The sequence below is a fragment of the Bombyx mori genome, chromosome 10 (assembly GCF_030269925.1).
Source record: "Bombyx mori chromosome 10, ASM3026992v2".
Lineage (NCBI taxonomy): Eukaryota > Metazoa > Arthropoda > Insecta > Lepidoptera > Bombycidae > Bombyx > Bombyx mori.
In genome coordinates this window covers 14,892,764-14,913,916 of record NC_085116.1, presented here as the reverse complement: position 1 = coordinate 14,913,916, position 21,153 = coordinate 14,892,764, and the positions used below count along the sequence as shown (strand labels likewise).

Genomic DNA, 21,153 nt, shown 5'->3' with positions numbered 1-21,153 from the left:
GGTATCATGTGGTATGATGGTAAAATGAATGTGGTGGGATCTACGCAGCCTTTTTAGAATTGATAAGTCTGAAATATACAAAGCAAGATAGGATTTGATGCAGAGCTAAGTAACAAAATCCGTTGAGGATCCAACTAGTGATGGAACATGAGGAATTGTCCGTAGTAGGTCCAAGTAAAGTTATGGCTTGTCTTCTGATCTGATCTGGATACTGTGGCTATAATAGAACCAGTTTAAAAACCTTGAAACATACTCAATGCCTGACCACAAATCAGAGACCTCACACACGATACTTCAGCGCTGCGTGTGCGGTTCTAAGTACCACAATCTCCTTAAAAAAATGCATTAATATTTATAAAATTAATGGTAACAAATTACTCGTAATTTATAGATGTGTATATATGCCCTGATATTGGAATGAGGTGCGTCGCCTATAGTGGCTGGTTTGAACCACGCGCGTTGTCAGCACACTGCAAACTCTCCCGACGCATCTTGCGGTCTCCGTGCTTAATGACCCACTAGCATATGAACCTAATGTTCCATGGCAGCCATTCGTAACTTTTGCTTAAAGCTATTAGGTATATTAACTACCATTAATTCCTCACAACAGCTTAACTGTTAGTTTGTTAAATAAATAAATAGAGTGTACATTACCGTGTTTCTTAAATCGGCACATGGAACGCCTCGAGGTGCAACGAAAGATGAACTGTACAAGTGGACAGTTCAAGTCTTCAGTTCGAAATCCACATGAAATTGTATAACTTGGAGGAACCACTCGATATTTGTAGGAAATCCAAATGCAGGTGGCAACGGACCGGCCGCACTGGAGATCACTTGGAGAGGCCTATGGTCAGCAGTGGACAGTGGACAGGCTGAGATGATGATGATGATGATGAGTGGGAAATCCCCTAATGTAAGTATCCCCCTAAGTAGGATGAGTTTGAATAGGTAGAAATGGCAATAACGATCACTCTGTCAAAGGTGTGTATGAAAAATCTATACATTAAAATTATACGCGATCCAATAGTCTTCTATACAAAAAAACCCAATGATCTGCTCAGGCTACATGAATTCATGAAATCTAGATTTGATCATAGAAGTTTTAACGTTTTTCACGAATCATTAATTGTTTTTGTTAAATTTCTCGAGTAAAGTGTCATTAAAAAATTCTACCTCTTTGTCGATACCAATTAAACGGGCTAAAAAAAATATACCATGAAGACGATGTTGTTTTGTTTTTTTTTTGTTTATCTACGGGATCATAAATTTCTATTTCTGGTCACACCGTAACACGTATTAACAGTGGCCCCCGATCGATAACATAACGTGACTGAGGGCCGTAAACAGCTGTGTTAAAAAAATAACAACTCCCGAAAAAAAAAAAAAAACCTATTAAATTACTCGGTAATAAGGCCTCGGACGCGCGAACTCCGGGTGATCGACCCCTTGGAAAACGTGTTTCCTAGATATTCCACGTGGGAAATCCGCGTGAAGGATACGCCGGGAAAAAATAATTTTCGGGAGCGCTTCCTTTTTTTTTTTTTTCAACTTGTATCGTTGTTTTGAATTTATGCTGATATTGTTTTTTATTATCTGTGAAGATAGATTATCATACAGCTCACCTGATGGCGAGTGATCACAGTCGTTCCTTCACGTCAACAATGCGAAAGGAACAGCCGAACCGCTGATAGTTTTCTCGAGTCTTGTTTCCATTATACGCCCAGAAAACGTCTGGAAAAGAGTACATCCTAGACCAAAAGGCGTGCCAATAAATCGGGAATCGCACTTTGAGGTAGTAAGTAAGCCGCAAACATTACAAAGTTAATGCCACTATTCTGAGACATAATCTTTGTAAGTCGTCGTGGCCTAAAGGATGATAAGGTGCATTCGTGTCGAGCGATGCAACGGTATTCGAGTCCCGCAGGCAGATACGAATTTTTCCAATGAAATACGAATTTAGCAAATGTTCACGATTGACTTCCGCGGTGAAGGAATAACATCGTGTAATAAAAATCAAACCCACAAAATTATAATTTGCGTAATTACTGGTGGTAGGACGTCTTGTGAGTCCTCACGGGTAGGTTTTTTTTTGCATTGGTTAGATGGGTGGACGAGCTCACAGCCCACCTGGCGTTAAGTGTTTACTGGAGCCCATAGACATCTACAACGTAAATGCGCCACCCACCTTGAGATATAGTTCTAAAATCTCAGTATAGTTACAACGGCTTCCCTACCCTTCACCGAAACGCATTGCTGCTTCACGGCAGAAATAGGCAGGGTGGTGGTACCTACCCGCGCGGACTAACAAGAGGTCCTACCACCAGTAAAAAACCACCAATAAGTACCACCGCCGTGCCTATTTCGGCCGTGAAGCAGTAATAAGTTTCGGTTTGAAGAGCGAGACAGCCGTTGTATTGTTAAAAGAGATCTTAGAACTCGTGTCTCAAGGTGGGTGGCGACATTTACGTTATAGATGTCTATGAGGCCCGGTAACAATACATAACAGGTAACAAAACATAGAATGCATTACATTTCCAGCCGTGCAGGAGCAAGTAAAATATAGATTATCATATCTGATAATTAGAGTAATTAGTAATCTTTGTTATCCGAAACGTTGACGACTCACCTTTGTAAACAATTGTTGATTCGTAATTCTATAGTAACACTACATCAGCCGAGAAGCGTCACGTCATTTCGGATCCTCCCGATCCACTAACGGTGCGTTTAGGTACCCCAAGCACTGGTCATCGTTCTCGTCGAACTCGTCGCTTGCGACGAAGTGCTCGGCGAGTAAATTAACCCACAGACACAGCCCACTGAGTTTCTCGCCGGATCTTCTCAGTGGGTCGCGTTTCCGATCCGGCGGTAGATTCTGCGAAGCACGGCTCTTGCTAGGGTTCGTGTTAGTAACATCGTCAGGTTTGAGCCCCGTAAGCTCACCTACTAGTTAAGGTTACGCTGATATGGTCTCTCTAGACCAGTGATTCTCAACCTTTTTTTTGTTGCGGCACATATTTAACGATTTCAAAATTTGGCGGCACACAAAAAAAAAGATAAAAAATATTTACTTACTACAACACACTGCATAAATAGTTTATCAAAAAATTTTAATATACGAAATAAACTAAAATATACTATTTTTTTTTTGTGGATTTTAATATATATTCATATTTAAAATATGTTTCTTTTAAAATTATATAATTTAATAATATTAACATTATTATATATTCGCAAAATTTGGCGGCATACTTTTGAAATTTGGCGGCACACAAAAGTGCCGCTTAACAGTGGTTGAGAATCACTGCTCTAGACCATCAGCTTAGATAGGAAAAAAAAACGAAAAAATCTAATCACGAAGTCTCTTTTGATTTCATGAACGAATTATTCAAAATTCAGGAATTACGGAGCGCTATTGAAAAAGTTTCGTTCAATCGATATCTCGTTTGAAGAAAGCATTCAGTTTTCATTCGCATTCACTGAACGAACGTCAGAGCCGATTTAACAATGAGAATAATTCGTCTTAATTAAAGAGTATGAAGGATCAAAGCGTCTTATCATTTGATTAGAATAGCATGGCTTCAGCTCTATTCAACGTGATTCCTTAAAATATTGCTCAGCGTTTGCTAATTCTTAGACAGCAAATGTAAGAAAATTCTCCTAGATTCGCAAGCGATGGGCCTTCAGCAGGCAATGGTGTGGCTGATGTCCATTAGCTACCAGACTACCACACAAACCACAACCAATTATGCGATGTGGTCATCTGTATTCAATTGAAATAGAAAGTACCCAAACTTCATGGGTGGGTACAAATATTATCCTGTTTCTTTTTGGTTTCTGAAGATCGTGTCTAGTCTAAGGCTTTAGGCATTAGGTTTTTTTTATTGCTTAGGTTGGTGGATGAGCTCACGGCCCACCTGGTGTTAAGTGGTTACCGGAACTATAGACATCCACAACGTAAATGCGCCACCCACTTTGAGATATAAGTTCTAAGGTCTCAAGTATAGTTACAACGGCTGCTCCACCCTTCAAACCGAAACGCATTACTGCTTCACGGCTGAAATAGGTATAGTAGGGCAGTGGTCCACCCATATAAGCAATAAAAAAAAAGAAGAAAAAAGAGCTAACTTCAGAGCATCACCTATTCAGTGTAGTCTAGTTTAGGCCAATCTAGTGCATTACTGGAAATACTGTCATCATACGACTCGATTACGGCAGACCAACGTTCCACGTGCTCGCCAAAATGCGCGATGCGATTCAGATTTCCGTGAAATAATCACCAAGCAACCGTTTTATTTTAATGCCACAATTCATGCCACGAGCAGCATATTAATAATTAAAAAGGGATGAAGCGGTTCGGCCTGAAGAGGGTTTTTGTACAGAGAATTATCTCATAAGCCGATCGGTCTGTAAAGAAGCGGGGAGAAATTAAGCATTAAATTTTTAAAATTCGCCTGATTAATTTCGGCATATAAAATTGTTGTTGAATCATTTTTGCGTTTCGTTTATCTTCGAATTATTTTTCAGGTATGAAACGTATTTTTTATTTTGACGTATTTTAATGTTCATTGATGAGAAATAAAAGAATTTTAAACTATATATATACAACGTATTTTGACACTACCGCATTTTTTTAATACACACACTCTTTTCTCTAAATTTCCCTTTGCACTAACGAACAAATAAATAAAAAAAATTAAAAAAAAAAAAAAACAACACTGACATTCCGAAATGAAGCGCGTGTCACTTTTTGATTCAATTATTAAACAAAAGTACAGCATCAACAACGAACACAAACAACAGCCACGACAAAAACGGTCTCGTAACGCGTCATTTGTCGTGACGGTCCCGTTACGGACGTGTGTCTGACGATCCGCGCTAATGAAGTGGCGACGAAATGAACGCTAAAACTGTGTTGGTACGTTTACAAAAGAAGAAAACTTAATTTGTCCTATTCTAATACGTAACCCAGTAATACCTAGTCAGGTCATAAGTATTGTGACACAGTAAAAACTTTTCTTTTAGAATGCTGGCCACAAAAAAGTTTATTGAATTCGAATTTCGAATTGTTCATGAAAATAAAAATGTATACTTTTAGAATTTTACTCATTTTTAAATATGGAGTGGACGCTTAAAGAAGACCGTGTTGCAGTTATTGCGTTGCATCGTTGCCACGCGCCAATTCAAATTTTTAACATACTGAAAAATTTGAATATAACCAAAAGATTCGTTTTGCGTACCATCAAACGATACAATGAAGACTCTAGTGTAGATGACAGGTCAAGAAGTGGTCGCCCTCGGTCTGTTAGGACTCCAGCAGTGATAAAAGCTGTGAAGGCGCGAATTCAAAGAAATCCCAAACGTAAGCAGAAACTGTTGTCCCTTCAGATGGGGTTAAGCAGAACCACGATGAAAAGGGTGTTAAATGAAGACTTTGGGCTTCGGGCATATCGAAGAAAAACAGGACATCGTTTGAATGCTCGTCTAATGGACCTGAGACTGAAGAGATACCGCGCTTTGTTGAAGCGGTACGCGGGAAAAAAATATCGGGAAATTCTTTTTTCGGATGAAAAAATTTTTACCGTAGAGGAGAGCTACAACAAACAAAATGATAAGGTGTACGCACACAGTAGTGAAGAAGCGAGCAACCGTATTCCGCGTGTCCAACGAGATCATTTTCCGTCCTCGCTCATGGTATGGTTGGGAGTTTCTTATTGGGGCTTAACAGAGGTACATTTTTGTGAGAAAGGTGTAAAAACGAATGCAGTTGTGTATCAAAATTCAGTCCTAACGAACCTTGTGGAACCCGTTTCTCATACCATGTTCAATAACAGGCACTGGGTATTCCAACAAGATTCGGCGCCAGCTCATAGAGCGAAGAGCACACAAGACTGGGTGGCGGCGCGTGAAATTGACTTCATCCGGCACGAAGACTGGCCTTCCTCCAGTCCAGATTTGAATCCGTTAGATTACAAGATATGACAACACTTGGAGGAAAAGGCGTGCTCAAAGCCCATCATCCCAATTTGGAGTCACTCAAGACATCCTTGATTAAGGCAGCCGCCGATATTGACATGGACCTCGTTCGTGCTGCGATAGATGACTGGCCGCGCAGATTGTAGGCCTGTATTCAAAATCACGGAGGTCATTTTGAGTAAACTTTAGTGTCATAAGAATCTATGTTTTGTTAAGTTCATTTTGGTATATGAATGGTTACATAATGAATAAACTTGTTTCAATTATTTTACATTAAACATGTGACAGAATTTATGACCTGACTAGGTATATAGATAGATGTTATTCCTTCACCGTGGAAGTCAATTGTTAACATTTGTTGAGTACGTATTTCGAAAGCGTTACAATGATCGTTTCCTTGTTTCAGGATGGAGGAGACAGTCAGATCGCTGCTACAATACAAGAGCCGCGTGGAGACTTTGAAGCAGGAGAAGGCGTCTTTATCATCAGCCCTGGAGGTTGGTGCACTCTTCAAAATCTGTTTAGCATTTTCTTATACCTTAGCGTCATTGATGTCTTCGTTCTGGCGTCTTCCACTAGAACCGCGGGACTTGACAACATAGAACGTCATTGCTCTTAGTTGTATAGAATAAGGAGACAATAATTAGTTTTTTGGAGTTTACTCCTTTAGAATCGATTTACATATATAGGCCCGGGGTATGAAAATTATGGGGACCAAAATCGTACTAGCATGTCACACGAAATGCGTTATGCGCCTGATTGCGCATGTCACACGAAATGCGTTATCGCAGGTGACGCCGGGCTGCTGCGCCGGCAGTCCGCCACAAAGCCTCGTACTGATCGCGCGTTTCTCTCATTATTGTATTTTCATATATTTGTTAGTCGTTTGTTTTGTGTCTCGTTAATTTGTTAATAATCTGTAGTGTATCGTGTTGTCGTAATATAGAACTATTTCTCGTATTGTTTCGTTTAATTTTTTATATCCAGTAAACTCCAGTCGTGCGTCGGAGCGGACACACACACTTTTTTTTATTGCTTAGATGGATGGACGAGCTCACAGCCCACCTGGTGTTAAGTGGTTACTGGAGCCCATAGACATCTACAACGTAAATTCGCCACCCACCTTGAGATGTAAGTTCTAAAATCTCAGTATAGTTACAACGGCTGCTCCGCCCTACAAACCGAATCGCATTACTGCTTCACGGCAGAAATAGGCGGGGTCGTGGTACCTACCCGCGCGGACTCAAAAACCATTGTGACCACTTCATTGTCGTTTCTTGAGTCATTTGTAAATTATTTTATTTGCCACCTTCTTTCTGCATTACCATTGCATTATCCGATCTAATGTCTGCCTATCTTAATAATAATGTAAAAATTAAAACTCAACGAAATATTCAAGTCCGAAATTAAAAATTCACGCGGGGCTGCCTATCAAGAATGTCCATAATAACTTGACATGAACAGTCGTTATAAAAAGATTACTTCGAGTATCTTCAGTAACTGGTCGATGGGCACGTTAATAAAGACTTTCGTATAAAATCGAATACAAATTTCCGAAATATTTCATCATTCTTGAAAGAAATTCTTTTCACAAAATTGGGTTTGCTTTATAATACAATGTAAACGCCTCTGCTACTTAGGAAATAAGGTTTACTGTTGTTTCTAACAATCTCACAATTTGTTTGCGATATCTTAAATTTCTCGCTCTGTTTTAAATAGCCACAGAACAATTTTAATTACTCGCACTCTAACTCTTTCGTTACGATTTTCGTGTCAACTCTTAACTTGGTTGGATCATTATCGGACTTTAGATAATTTAGATCACTTTCTGTAATTCTTTTGAAACAATATTATTTCGCTATATTGTGGACTAGCGACCCGCCCTCGCTTCGCTTCGGAAACATTAAACGTTATTATTGATAGCTGAGTCCCGCAATGTTACCCACGGTTATTGTCGTACCGCCAGGCGAAGCTAGTCTAAAAAAAGTAGCCTTAGTTACTCCTTATATCATCAGCTACCTATCAGTGAAAGTCCCGCCAAAATCGGTCCAGCCGTTCCAGAGATTAGCCGGAACAAACAGACAGACAAAAATTGTAAAAAATGTTATTTTGGTGTATGTACCGTATATATATTCATATGCATGTACTAAAAAGAAGCTATTTCAATATTACAAATAGACACTCCAATTTTAGTCATATGTATAGATTGAGCGACATTTTATTTCATTTTAAACCAGACTTTTTACCCGTGCCAAAACGTGGAGCGTTGAAGTGTAAAAAAATAGTCCACATCAACGAATTCCAAAAATAAAAACATTAAAAATATCCGAATCTCTTCCAACAGAATGTACCTACGGGCATTGTATCGTCCCTAACACAGCGACACGCCTATCAGTGACTCTTGAATAGAGGATGTGAATTTTGATTTTTCCATTTCCCGTCACTTTTTCGATGATATCCCTTACCTGGAGTCTATTGTGTTTGAGCCCCCATTTCTAATATTGCATCTCGTATTTCGGTTTTCCCGTCAGACATTTTTGCGAGATAACGATGGCTACATTTGAGTCAATTGTTCATTTAGAAATGATGACAATATGTTATTCTTTAATAATCTGTTACAACTAAGTACTATTCAAAATACATTATTTGAAAAGGCCCTGCATGAATGACACACGTTTTCTCTACTATTAAACTCAAGCCAGGTCACTAATACTTCGATGTAGATAAGAAAGGAATCTCACAAATATAATTTTAGATAATTTCGATACCACAATTCTAAAGGAAAATATTAATTATCTAAATCCAAAATAAGTTCTATGATTTTGAAGTCTCCAGTGTCATTTCAACACATTAGTAACATTAATCTTCGCTACGGACATATATTTGCCAAAAATAACATACTATTAAAATATTTTTAATAGTAGGTATGTTATGTATAAATAACAAAAATTCTTGTATTTTAATTAATTAGAAATTTTAAAATAACTTATACTGATCAGAAATTGGATAAGCCTGTAAGACATATAGTTGGGTATTTATCACAACGTGACTAGTTCTGAAAATGTGTAGGAAAAATCTAATAAAATTAATGAATAGAAAACGTAGTAATAAACTAATCAACAGGAAATCTAATAATATTATAATCGTAGATTTGTTTTATCAAAATGCTAACATAATGTAAATAAATAATAAATAGCCAAGTATACTCGCTATACCCAAAACTTATCGTCGCAAAGCACTTGCTCCACTAATTAAGCAAAAACATCTCGATCCCCCTTCAAACACGGTGCACCGACCATAATCCCTCAAAGAACGTCCAGTTAGAGCGATCCCAAACTACTATGAGCCCTACATCAAGAATATTACTAAAAAATATTACAACGACACAGTTCAGAATAAATTGGCGATTTCGTAAATTAATTCCGCTATCTACGGGGGCAGTCATAATCCAAAAATGATCGCGTGTCCCCCGCCAACTCGATAAATGGTCTTTAATGTCTCCAAACGGCCGGCTGAAGGGAATGAAGCTTGTTTCCTCTAATTTCTCTAGCATTTTCAGACGCCCCCCATTAATTGATGTTAGCTTTGAACGAAAATTATATTTGAGAGGTCAATGAAAGGAGACGATTTTCATTGATAAATATATAATGACGGCTGAGAACTATTTTGCTTTTGGGGGTATACGATAAAAGGGAAGATCTTCCACCGAGCGAGTGATGTTGATCGGTAGACCGACGTACCGATTTTTTTTCCTACATTTGTTGATAGCCTTGAGAGGCTATTCCAGCGTAACCTTAACTAGTAAGTGAGCTCACGGGGCTCAAACCTGACGACGTTGCTAACACAAACTCTAGCAATAGCCGTGCTTCGCAGAATCTACCACCTGATCGGAAACGCGACCCACTGAGAAGATCCGGCGAGAAACTCAGTGGACTGTGTTTGTGGGTTAATTATATTGTTATTCGGAACTTTTATATATCCAAGTTTATCTTGAAAATGTCGTAAGCGAGACTCAGAAATCTGTCAAATATGTCATTCTCTGTGATGGCTACCGCCACATGCTGTTTTAGTATTAAATGTGTTATCAATCAAGAAAATTGTAATGTTAATAGCAACTACCCTGCGCTAAATGCCGTTTGCCCGAATGGAAAATATTCCCACAAATACCTTCTCGAAAAAAAAACCTTGACAGGTCGAAATTGTAGTCGATCAATCTATCAGTACGATGCATCTTCGGCCAGCTAAACTCTCGTTACTCGTAAATGACAGAGCAACGAGCCCTCAGAGGGCCCAAAACGCCCTCCGTAATAACTCCTAAACGATGGTCTGACAGATAGCTGATAGTTTAATACTTCAGTTATGTTACGGCCTTGTGTGACTATGTGTACGTTTTATTTGTATATAGATGTTGAGATACTCGTTTACCACATACGCACATAATATATCCATAATAGGGTTATTATGTCATTCTTTTATAGATATGGTAAAAATCAATCAAAAATAATTTCGCAAATTATTGATGAAAATTCTTTTTCTAGCATTTCAACATTTCACTTTCCATTGCCACTTCTTAAAACACCGCTTGAGGCCATACTTTTAAAACTAGGTACCTAATTAAACTCTAAAAACTTTTTTGTTCGACAAAAGACCATCATGGCATGACACTTGAGACCCTTTCAGGACTAGCAACAATAAGAAGTTTCCCTGATAGAGGCACAGCCCTGAACTCACACAGGCACGTCGCGGCTAATATCTACGAGAAAAATGACAAACACATTGAAATGGTATAGTGTGGTCCAAGTTATGAGAGATTTAAAATTTCACTTTTTTAAATGAATATTCATTTTTAAAAGGGATACGGTTGTAATTAGTTATTGTGTTAACTATAGTCTGCGACGTGATTAAACTGCGTAGGATATCAATACCAGACTGAACTTCAAACAAAAAACTCCATGTGTAGTCATGAACTTTATACAAAAGGCGTTATTAATATACATATTCCAACTAATTATTAACCACATTTTTCTTTGTCGAACATCTATGAAGTTATAAATTAAAACGACGCGGTATCCTTTGATAGACTATTAATCAATTCGTAAGAAATAGTTCAATTTCAGTGTCTCAATCCAAAGCAAACTGAACTATTTATCTCGTGAAATATATCATATATTTTAAAGAAACGATGGGACGGAAATTTGTTTCTAATAACCATTAATCACTTCACGATTGGAATCAAATCTGTACATAAACAAAAAAGATCTTAATTTATTAATGTTTGCTCGTGACAAAACTCAGCCTTCGAGGCAGCTGTATTTCCCATACCGCTGCTTCTTCTACATTATACCGCAAACTAGCCACATTTTCAACTCACGGCAGGACATTAAAATGGCGTATACCGGGAAATCGGCTATGCACAATAGCTGGGGTTTCCCGGTTTAAAAGACTGCCCCCTCGCACCCCCGTGCAGCCCCTCTAAACAATAATTCAGCTTCACCCTTCCGAAGTGCAAGGGCGCAGTTACCGAGGGCACGAATAGGGATGGCCGGTAAAAATCGATACTGATTAATAGTTCCGCTGATCGTTCTTTGTTTTTCAAGGTTCTCGTTTCGTTCAAGAGAAATTTCGAACGGATCTCAAATTAATGGAACTTTTCAACAATTCCAAAACACAGATGTGCTTTTAGACCCCTCAAGCACCGGTCACCGTCCTCCTCGAACTCGTCGATTACGATAAAGAGGTTCGACGAGTGAACTATCTGATAAACTCAGCCCACTGAGTTTCTCGCCGAATCTTCTTCTTCAGTGGGTCGTGATTCCGATCCGGTAGTAGATTCTGTGAAGAACTACTCTTGCTATGGCTAGTGTTAGCAAATTCTCTCAGCTCACCTACCCGTCCGAGCGTAGCTGGAATAGCCCCCTAAGCTACTAGCGAATAGGTAGTGAAAAACAAACAAGTCGACTTGAATGCGTCGTCCTGATTAATGCTAGATCCACTAATAAGTTAGATTTCAAATAAGCTTATATCTTGCGCCATGTACGTTACAACGGGGTTGCTATATGAGATCGTCTTCAAAGCCAGTCCTAGTAACGTTCTAATTGTGTTTATTATATTACTATAAGGTATTATTACTGTTTTGTTCTGTACTCTACTGCGTCATTACTGTTTTCGTAATTCTTATCCATTTATCGAGTGCCTGAAAATCAGTTAATTTTTTTTGACGTGACAACATCTTATGATTCGATGGAGCCGGCTGCACTCACGAAAAAATCGGTTGTCTGTAAAGTCGGTTTACTAACGATAGTTGAACGTGACAACGTCATAAGAAAATACTGATGGAATGATTTAATTTTTCAAAAGAAAATTTTAATTTTATTTGTTTCATAGATATTTTGTATGGACAATTGACACCACATTCACTTTTCACTGAACTTCATACTTGACGAAAACATGTAAATGTATTATTGTATAGCAACTGTCCACGCGGATGCATCACTCACTCAAGTAGGAGATAGACAGATGTCGAACACTGCCGAACGCGGAGGCCGATTGTGCCTCTTTGTCGCTCGTTGCGCGCTCTCGCTTGCACTTCAAGCCTTAAATGGAACGCCTCAATGAGTCATGTTTTTTCGCGCGTGCAGCCGGCTCCATCGAATTATAAGACGTTGTCACGTCAAAAGACATTTGGCTTTCTATGATTGACAACGCACGACTTGGATTCCTTGTGCCCCATCTCAACTGTCCCATTAAATATATACATACGTATAACCAATAGATCTGATCAAAGGCGATTCATATTTTGTATTCGCACCATTTTAAAATCGATATTTATCAGTGCAACACTTCGATATTCATATTTTCAACATATACCCCATCACTATAGCCCTGGTCATAATAGGGTGCATCGTTTATCTGTTCCTACAGACCCTCGTGAGCGGCGCGCATGTCGAATTTGCGCTAATTGCGTTTGCGTGTTATTCGGTTTCGTTATTTGTAAACGAATATTGTAAACATATTGAATATTTAAGAAAGAAAAACTAAATACATATTATTATGCATTTCACTATGTTTCATGTATGTAAGTGGAAGCGGAGGTTATAACGTATATTATTAAATCATTTTGTATTTTGTGAACACTATATATTAACAGTCCTCACTTTCTTTCTTATGTTCAAGTGGAAAATCAGGTTATATTTGGCCCATCAAGTTGCGTGCTTAAATCAAATTGGGGTCACCAGTTTAGCGTATGTTTTAGTTATAATTTGTATACCAGAGTAAGTTCATGGATGTACGCTTGTCTTTACGGATCCATCAGATCCAGTAACTCTTGCATTAGGTACCTTCGGCTCTAACACTTGAGGCAGCTTTAGGGACTCAAGTAACCGTTCTCGTCGAACTCGGCAAAGAGTTCGACGTGCAACCTAACCCATACAATCAGCTCGCTGAGTTTCTCGCCGGATCTTCTCAGCGGGTCGCGATTCCGATCCGGTAGTAGATGCATTCGTGAAGCAGCCGCCCTTGAGCTGTTAGGTCTCTTTCGGAGGCGCTCGGGCAGCTGTTAGCAAATCCCACCCCTCCTGGCTGAGCCGTTACTCGCCCACCTGTCTTGGTGAAACTGGAAAGACCTTCGGGTAACCAGTAAATAGTTCCTTCATAAAAAAAGGATGTACGCTATTTATTTATTTATTATTAGATACTGTACACTTCTGCTGAACTGATTTACTTGGTTATCACTTAATAGCGGTACCGTATTTAATGCGACTTTATTACTTCTAGACGAGTTATGTGCAACTGACTTACTTCATAATGGCTCTATACATTGCAACCTTACTAAATGCATGGTAAGCTAACTAACAAACTTTTTGGTAGGCAGCGGCTTGGCTCTGCCCCTGGCATTGCTGACGTCCATGAGTGACGGTGAACACTTACCATCAGGTGGGCCATATGTTCTTCTGCCTACAAAGGCAATTAAAAAAAAATTCAGCCGGCACAGCTTATTATTGCAAAAATGACTGAACCAGCTTCTATTTAGTGGTTACCGAGCCCATGGGCATCATCTTGAAACATGAGGTCGCAGTCTCAATAGATTATATTAATCAGCTGTCGTACCCTTCAAACTGGAACTGGATACTTACTTACTTACTTACTATACGTATTTACTCGTAAGGAATTACAATGTGCCCGCTACCATTAGTAAACATTAGCAAACTTATAAACTACAAAGAAAATTATTAACAAACATATTATGTTTCCTTCGTGGATATACACGGGTAATAAGAAAACACTCTCATCCCTACTATCTACCTAAACTTTAATTTAAACTCTTTTAAGCGCGCGTTAATATTTTAATTGTTTTTTTTTATTGCTTATATGGGTGGACGAGCTCACAGCCCACCTGGTGTTAAGTGGTTACTGGAGCCCATAGACATCCACAACGTAAATGCGCCACCCACCTTGAGATATAAGTTCTAAGGTCTCAAGTAAGTTACCCTTCAAACTGAAACGCATTACTGGTTCACGGCAGAAATAGGCAGGCATAGGTTATTATTTATGTATGTATTAAGATGTATGTATGAGCTGTATTAAGACAGCTCGGAAGTATCTATAAGAAACATGAAATATGTTAAACAAAATAAAAACTAAGCATTACACGGGCATAGTTAACCTATTCATGTACAAAGAAGATTATGTATTAACAACGAAACAGTGGTATACCAAAATGATATTTATACTTTTTTTGCACATATATATAAATATTCAGGAGGAACTGCATTTGCCCTTTTCATACCCTCGAAGGAGCAGACAGCAATAGAAATATTGAAAACGCTTTCCTATTACCGCTAACGAGACCACGACCCTCATAAGTGATCTCGCCGGCATCTTGTTCGCATTTATGGTCGTTTTAATACCTGACCGTATGCAAAATGATATTGATTTTTCAATAAGTGCATGGCTAAATACTAGGTAATACGTGTGAATATTAGCTGATATACATAAAACTAGGTAATTCGTGTAAATACTAGGTAATACGTATAAATATTAGGTAATACACGAATACATAACAAGCAAGACGAGACTACTCCGATAATCAAACAACGCAGATTACGTACCGTAAGAAAATATTTAGCAACAAAACATTCCACAAGCAAAATTCAAACTATTCGGGACGCTCGAGCCGAAATACGGCGGTTTAAAATCGCGTACCTACGGAGTTATTCATCACGATTCAGAGCTAGGGGTGGGCAAAGAGTATCACAGTAATTACGTTACCCAATATCGCGACTGGGCTTGCGGCCCGCATAGTTGTGCGCTAACGAAACCAATTAGATCGTTTCCAGTGTTTTATACGAGACGATACTTCGTTGGATCCGGCGTGAAATGCACTGCTAAGCGTGAAAACGCAAATTACGTTACCCATTAAAATTCTCACCGGATCTTCTCAGTGGGTCGCGATTCTAATCCCGTGTTAGATTCAGCGAAACACTGCTCTTGCTAAGGTCAGTCTTAACAGTTCTCTGAAATTGACCCCGTAAGCTTATCTACTGATTCTTAACCCCTTAAACCCTCAACAATTAGGTATAGAAAGAAGAAAACTCACGACGCACTCACTGCTGTTATTTATCTTTAATTTCCAGCAGTATAAAACCCAGTTCTCAAATAGAAGTTAAGCTGCAAAATTTTCGTCAACACTAATTTAAATTTCAGTCAAGAACCAAATAAAATAAAAGGCCACGCGAAAAATGAAGATAATAATATGTTATGATGTGTGTCAATATCATATTGTCGTACCTGTTCCCGTCGCGAAGCTATACCAATTAAATTGATTCTTCCACCTTGTCTGCGTGATTCACGCCGTAGTACTAATGAATCTTTGTAACCAATAAACAACAAATAATGTAAGGGCTGGATCGGTCTCATCAACTTTTGAGTTGAGACGTTTGAGATTTTCAAGTTTATGAAAGAAATAGTTTGCAGTCAACCTTAAAGAAGCAAATATTATGAAGTCTCATTATAACTAGTCAGGTCATAAGTATTGTCACACAGTAAAAACTTTTCTTTTAGAATGCTGGCCACAAAAAAGTTTATTGAATTCGAATTTCGAATTGTTCATGAAAATAAAAAGGGTTTACTTTTAGAATTTTACTCATTTTTAAATATGGAGTGGACGCTTAAAGAAGACCGTGTTGCAGTTATTGCGTTGCATCGTTGCGGTTACGCGCCAATTAAAATTTTTAACATACTGAAAAATTTTAATATAACCAAAAGATTCGTTTATCGTACCATCAAACGATACAATGAAGACTCTAGTGTAGATGACAGGTCAAGAAGTGGTCGCCGTCGGTCTGTTAGGACTCCAGCAGTGATAAAAGCTGTGAAGGCGCGAATTCAAAGAAATCCCAAACGTAAGCAGAAACTGTTGGCCCTTCAGATGGGGTTAAGCAGAACCACGGTGAAAAGGGTGTTAAATGAAGACTTAGGGCTTCGGGCATATCGAAGAAAAACAGGACATCGTTTGAATGCTCGTCTAATGGACCTGAGACTGAAGAGATGCCGCGCTTTGTTGAAGCGGTACGCGGGAAAAAAATATCGGGAAATTCTTTTTTCGGATGAAAAAATTTTTACCGTAGAAGAGAGCTACAACAAACAAAATGATAAGGTGTACGCACACTGTAGTGAAGAAGCGAGCAACCGTATTCCGCGTGTCCAACGAGGTCATTTTCCATCCTCGCTCATGGTATGGTTGGGAGTTTCTTATTGGGGCTTAACAGAAGTACATTTTTGTGAGAAAGGTGTAAAAACGAATGCAGTTGTGTATCAAAATACAGTCCTGACGAACCTTGTGGAACCTGTTTCTCATACCATGTTCAACAACAGGCACTGGGTATTCCAACAAGATTCGGCGCCAGCTCATAGAGCGCAGAGCACACAAGACTGGCTGGCGGCGCGTGAAATCGACTTCATCCGGCACGAAGACTGGCCCTCCTCCAGTCCAGATTTGAATCCGTTAGATTACAAGATATGGCAACACTTGGAGGAAAAGGCGTGCTCAAACCCTCATCCCAATTTGGAGTCACTCAAGACATCCTTGATTAAGGCAGCCGCCGATATTGACATGGACCTCGTTCGTAGATGGTCGTAGACGACTGGCCACGCAGATTGAAGGCTGTATTCAAAATCACGGAGGTCATTTTGAATAAACTTTAGTGTCATAAGAATCTATGTTTTGTTAAGTTCATTTTGGTATATGAATGGTTACATAATGAATAAACTTGTTTCAATTATTTTACATTACACATGTAACAGAATTTATGACCTGACTAGGTATATCGCATCTATACTTTTTTCCCTACCTCATCGATGGTAACCTAAAAGGCTATTCCAGCCTCTTGCCGACAGCTACATGAGCCCATGAGCTCAACCTGAAAGAATTTGTTAATACTAACTATCCCCACCAAGAGCAATGCTTCGCAGAATTTACCAGCAAAAGATATTTTTAAGGTTTACCAAAAAACACCTATGCTTTGAACGATTAATTCTCGCATTACAATGGATACGATAGTAAGACCTCTGTTATTGCTATCATCCAGCACGAGTAACTTCTCGATAAGATAATCCGGCTAAATTGGACGCCGGCAGGATCTATTAACTGCTGCCGCTTCTGATGTCTTGCATAATTGATCGGGTTATAGCCGTATCAGAATTTATGGTCGATGTTACGAAATTATGGAGGTTGAATTCAATAATATTAGTTAGTATATTTCAATTAGTAACAGGTTATAATTTAACATTATCTGCACCCGGGTGAAATTTAGAATTTCCGAGACTTTTTGGCGGGAACGCGAGGAGTGAAGTTTTGTGTGATTTGTTTTATTTTGTCTATTTAGTGTTTCTTCAGGTTTAAATGTGTAATAGCGGTGGTTTATTAACTGTTTAATATCTGAGAAAATGCACAAGTGTGGGAAAAAGAAACAAAGCCGCTGGACTTAGCTTCTCGGGATCCTCCAAAAAGCCCTCTGAAAAAGTCTCAGTAAATAACCACCATTTTACTGAGATTATATTTCATCCCATATCATCTCATATCACTTCATTTCATTTCATCTCAGTTGATTAATGTCTCAAATTAATCATCTTCATTAAATTTTATTCCATATTATTATCATTTTTCATAAAAATAAAAATAAGAATATAAATTAAAATAAGATATGACCTAAGGTCATAGTTACCAGGTCATAAAATCCCTTTTAAAAAAAGAGAATTTCCGATATTAACTACGAATAGACGACCTTTTTGTATTACCCCAGCTCATTTTAAGTGTTTAGTAGAGTAATGATGCGAATTAAAAAGAACCCAACCGAATAACATTGGTCATTAAAAAAAACACTGCTCGGAATATCACACGATTAAGATTCGTTAAATGCAAGGAATCTAGTGTTCTGTCAGGGCTGCGCGTACACTGTACGATAATAACAAAAATTTATTGCATTGATGGGTGAACAAGCTCACAGCCTACCTGGTATTAAGTGGTTACCGGAGCCAATAGATATCTAAAACGTACCTAAATGCCGCCGCCCATCTTGAGATATGAGTTTTAAGGTCTCAGTATAGTTACAACTACTTACAACAACTTTTCCTAACGCATTTTAATTAAGACAATGAATCTTAATTAAAATGCGCGTGACCAAAAAAATTACTAATCGTTTTTCGCTGCACGAGGCTTGATTGATGATAGAACGGTTTAATTCTAGTTATTGCCACAAACATAATCACTTCGACAAAAGGGCGTTGTCGACACCGCCTGACAGCGTTTTTGAATGTGCCCTTTTGTTAGCTTCGATTCTTGGGACCACGGCGAAATAGAACGAGGGTTGTGATTGAAACAGGCATTCTGCGGGTTAACTTTTATATGAAAAGCGGCTTATCTATATCAAGATCGTAGGATATATAAGTAACCAGTTGTCATAGCCTAAAGAGTAGCATAAAGAAAGTGTAGGTTAATCTTATCAAGAAATGCGACAATGCCGTTATTCCAACCGGCGCGCAGGTAGGTATTAATTTGTTAGTAATACATAATTCAAATTTGTCCACAAATAACTACCTCGCTGAAAGAATAGCATCGTGTGAAGAATTAATAAAATATCCCGACAGTAGCGCGTATCGTAAGACCGCACTCTTGGATCTACCATCCTTGAAGCAGTAATATGTACATTCCGGTCATGACGGACGGAGAGACCTCCTGTATGAACTAAAAGACTCAAGTCGAGACTCCTGACATCAAGCCTCCAATGGTGGAGGTAACCAATTAATAACGTATTATCAATGAGCTCATCAGTAACAACAAGTACGTTCACGTTTTTTTCTTAACTATAGTCGAGTTATTGATTATTTGGTGTTGCCAAAAAAAAAATTTTTCTTTGCACTTGTACAAGAAAAAATGACAAAAAAAAGTTTTACATAAAATACAGCTTGAGATGTCAATGATTTTGGTCGAATTTCTACCGTTTGACGAAAATAATACATTCTCATCAAAAACGGCAACCAATAACAATGCAAGATGCTCTGTCATTTCAGAAGAGGTAGAGATTACAAGTACTTAATAACGAAAACGTTCGAAATAGCAGATAATGTGATTCACGAGACTAATACAGAAAATCGATTTAATCAATCAAAATCTTCATCTCAAGAAAACAACATATAATCCATTACCGTAATAATTGAAAGCGAACGAAATGTAGTTGAGAATTTTGACAATCGATTTTGACACGTCATTGTCGGCCAAAATAATCTGGATTAATCCATTTGTAGCCGACTTTCCTACAATTAATCTTATGACTGTGCATATTGATGCTATTGGGAATGCGAACGCTCATTTAAACAACTGTTAAGTAATTATTACGAGTACATCAATTTTGTAAGGCTTTTGCCAATCACTGACCTTATAAGAATATATCCAATTTGTCGGATGCGCTTACTCGCATTGATGATTTTCTCGCAGATAACAGACTAGAGCAAGAAGAAAAGCCTTCTATGTCTTACATTCGATTTCCATTACTAATAATGTAATTAGACGGAAGCTATTTTGTTGTTATTAGCCCCTAAATGGGGGTTGAATTTGATTTATTACGAAATTTGATGCATTAAAGCATTACTGGCACAAAACGGCTTAACGACTCTGCGTTTGCATTGGATTTGATTACTTACAAAACTGATAATGGCATATAATGGACCAGATATTTAATAAAACTAATCTAAACAATAATTAAAACTATATTTATTCCATATTATAAGTCTAATTATTATTTCATTTAATTTAAATGAAAAGTAAAAGTCGACAAATAATTTTCATAGAAAAACGCAGTAATTAGCACGATATTAAAATGTTGACGTATAACAACTATGTATGTAGTTGTCACCCATAACCATGATACTGTCATGTATTCGAAACCGTATTTTTTTTTAATTATGTCTACAACTCACGAAAACTGAACAAAACGCAATGTATTTATTTAATTCTTAACAAGCCCAATGACATATATGTAAATTAATCGGAAAATAATCTGTAACATTCTTACTCTTATACCTCTTCCAATAATTAATACAATATTAATTTTAAAATAAACGATAACACGAATCCATTTCAATCGTAAATTACATTCCAGTACCATCTGCGCCTTTACGAAATTTCGAAGCGGTACCTACGCTAAAATAAAAAACAAAATGGCCGCCCGAGCGATTGATTTCACGAATCAATTTAAAATCGTAATAAACTCTCGTTAATCTTATCCTAACTGTCAGTCACGGGAGTTTTAATTAAAATTTATAATTGAATTTATCAAACAACATTAATACTTCGGATAAATTTAATACAAACGAAGTACTTCATTTATTTATTACAGAAAAACAAGCACATCTAACGGAGTTAAACAATGTAAATACTATTACAATATGATAAATTTCTAAATTTTTGTTAGAAATAGGCTCACGGATTTGTGAATGGAAAGTCACCAAGGCCCATGCAAATCATGATAGTCGATATCACAGAATATGGAATACTTTAAGGGAAATTTATTAAAATATAAACAAGGTCAAGCCGTAAATGTGTTTACTACGTCGAATTTATTCAAAACTGATGATGGCTACAATAAGAGTGGTATTAATGGAACATTAACGAACATGCCTATTGAG

General features: G+C 37.9%; 1 protein-coding gene across 8 annotated transcripts in view; it reads left to right on the top strand.

Moving 5' to 3' along the window:
• Positions 1-21,153, top strand: part of LOC101740438 (uncharacterized) — a 495,801-nt gene that overhangs the window by 452,718 nt on the left and 21,930 nt on the right. For all 8 annotated transcript variants that reach the window (XM_012693444.4, XM_004921632.5, XM_021353304.3 and 5 more), the window contains one exon: positions 6,380-6,470. In XM_012693444.4, the coding sequence (XP_012548898.1) occupies positions 6,380-6,470 (91 nt within the window). The remainder of the gene's footprint in view (positions 1-6,379; positions 6,471-21,153) is intronic.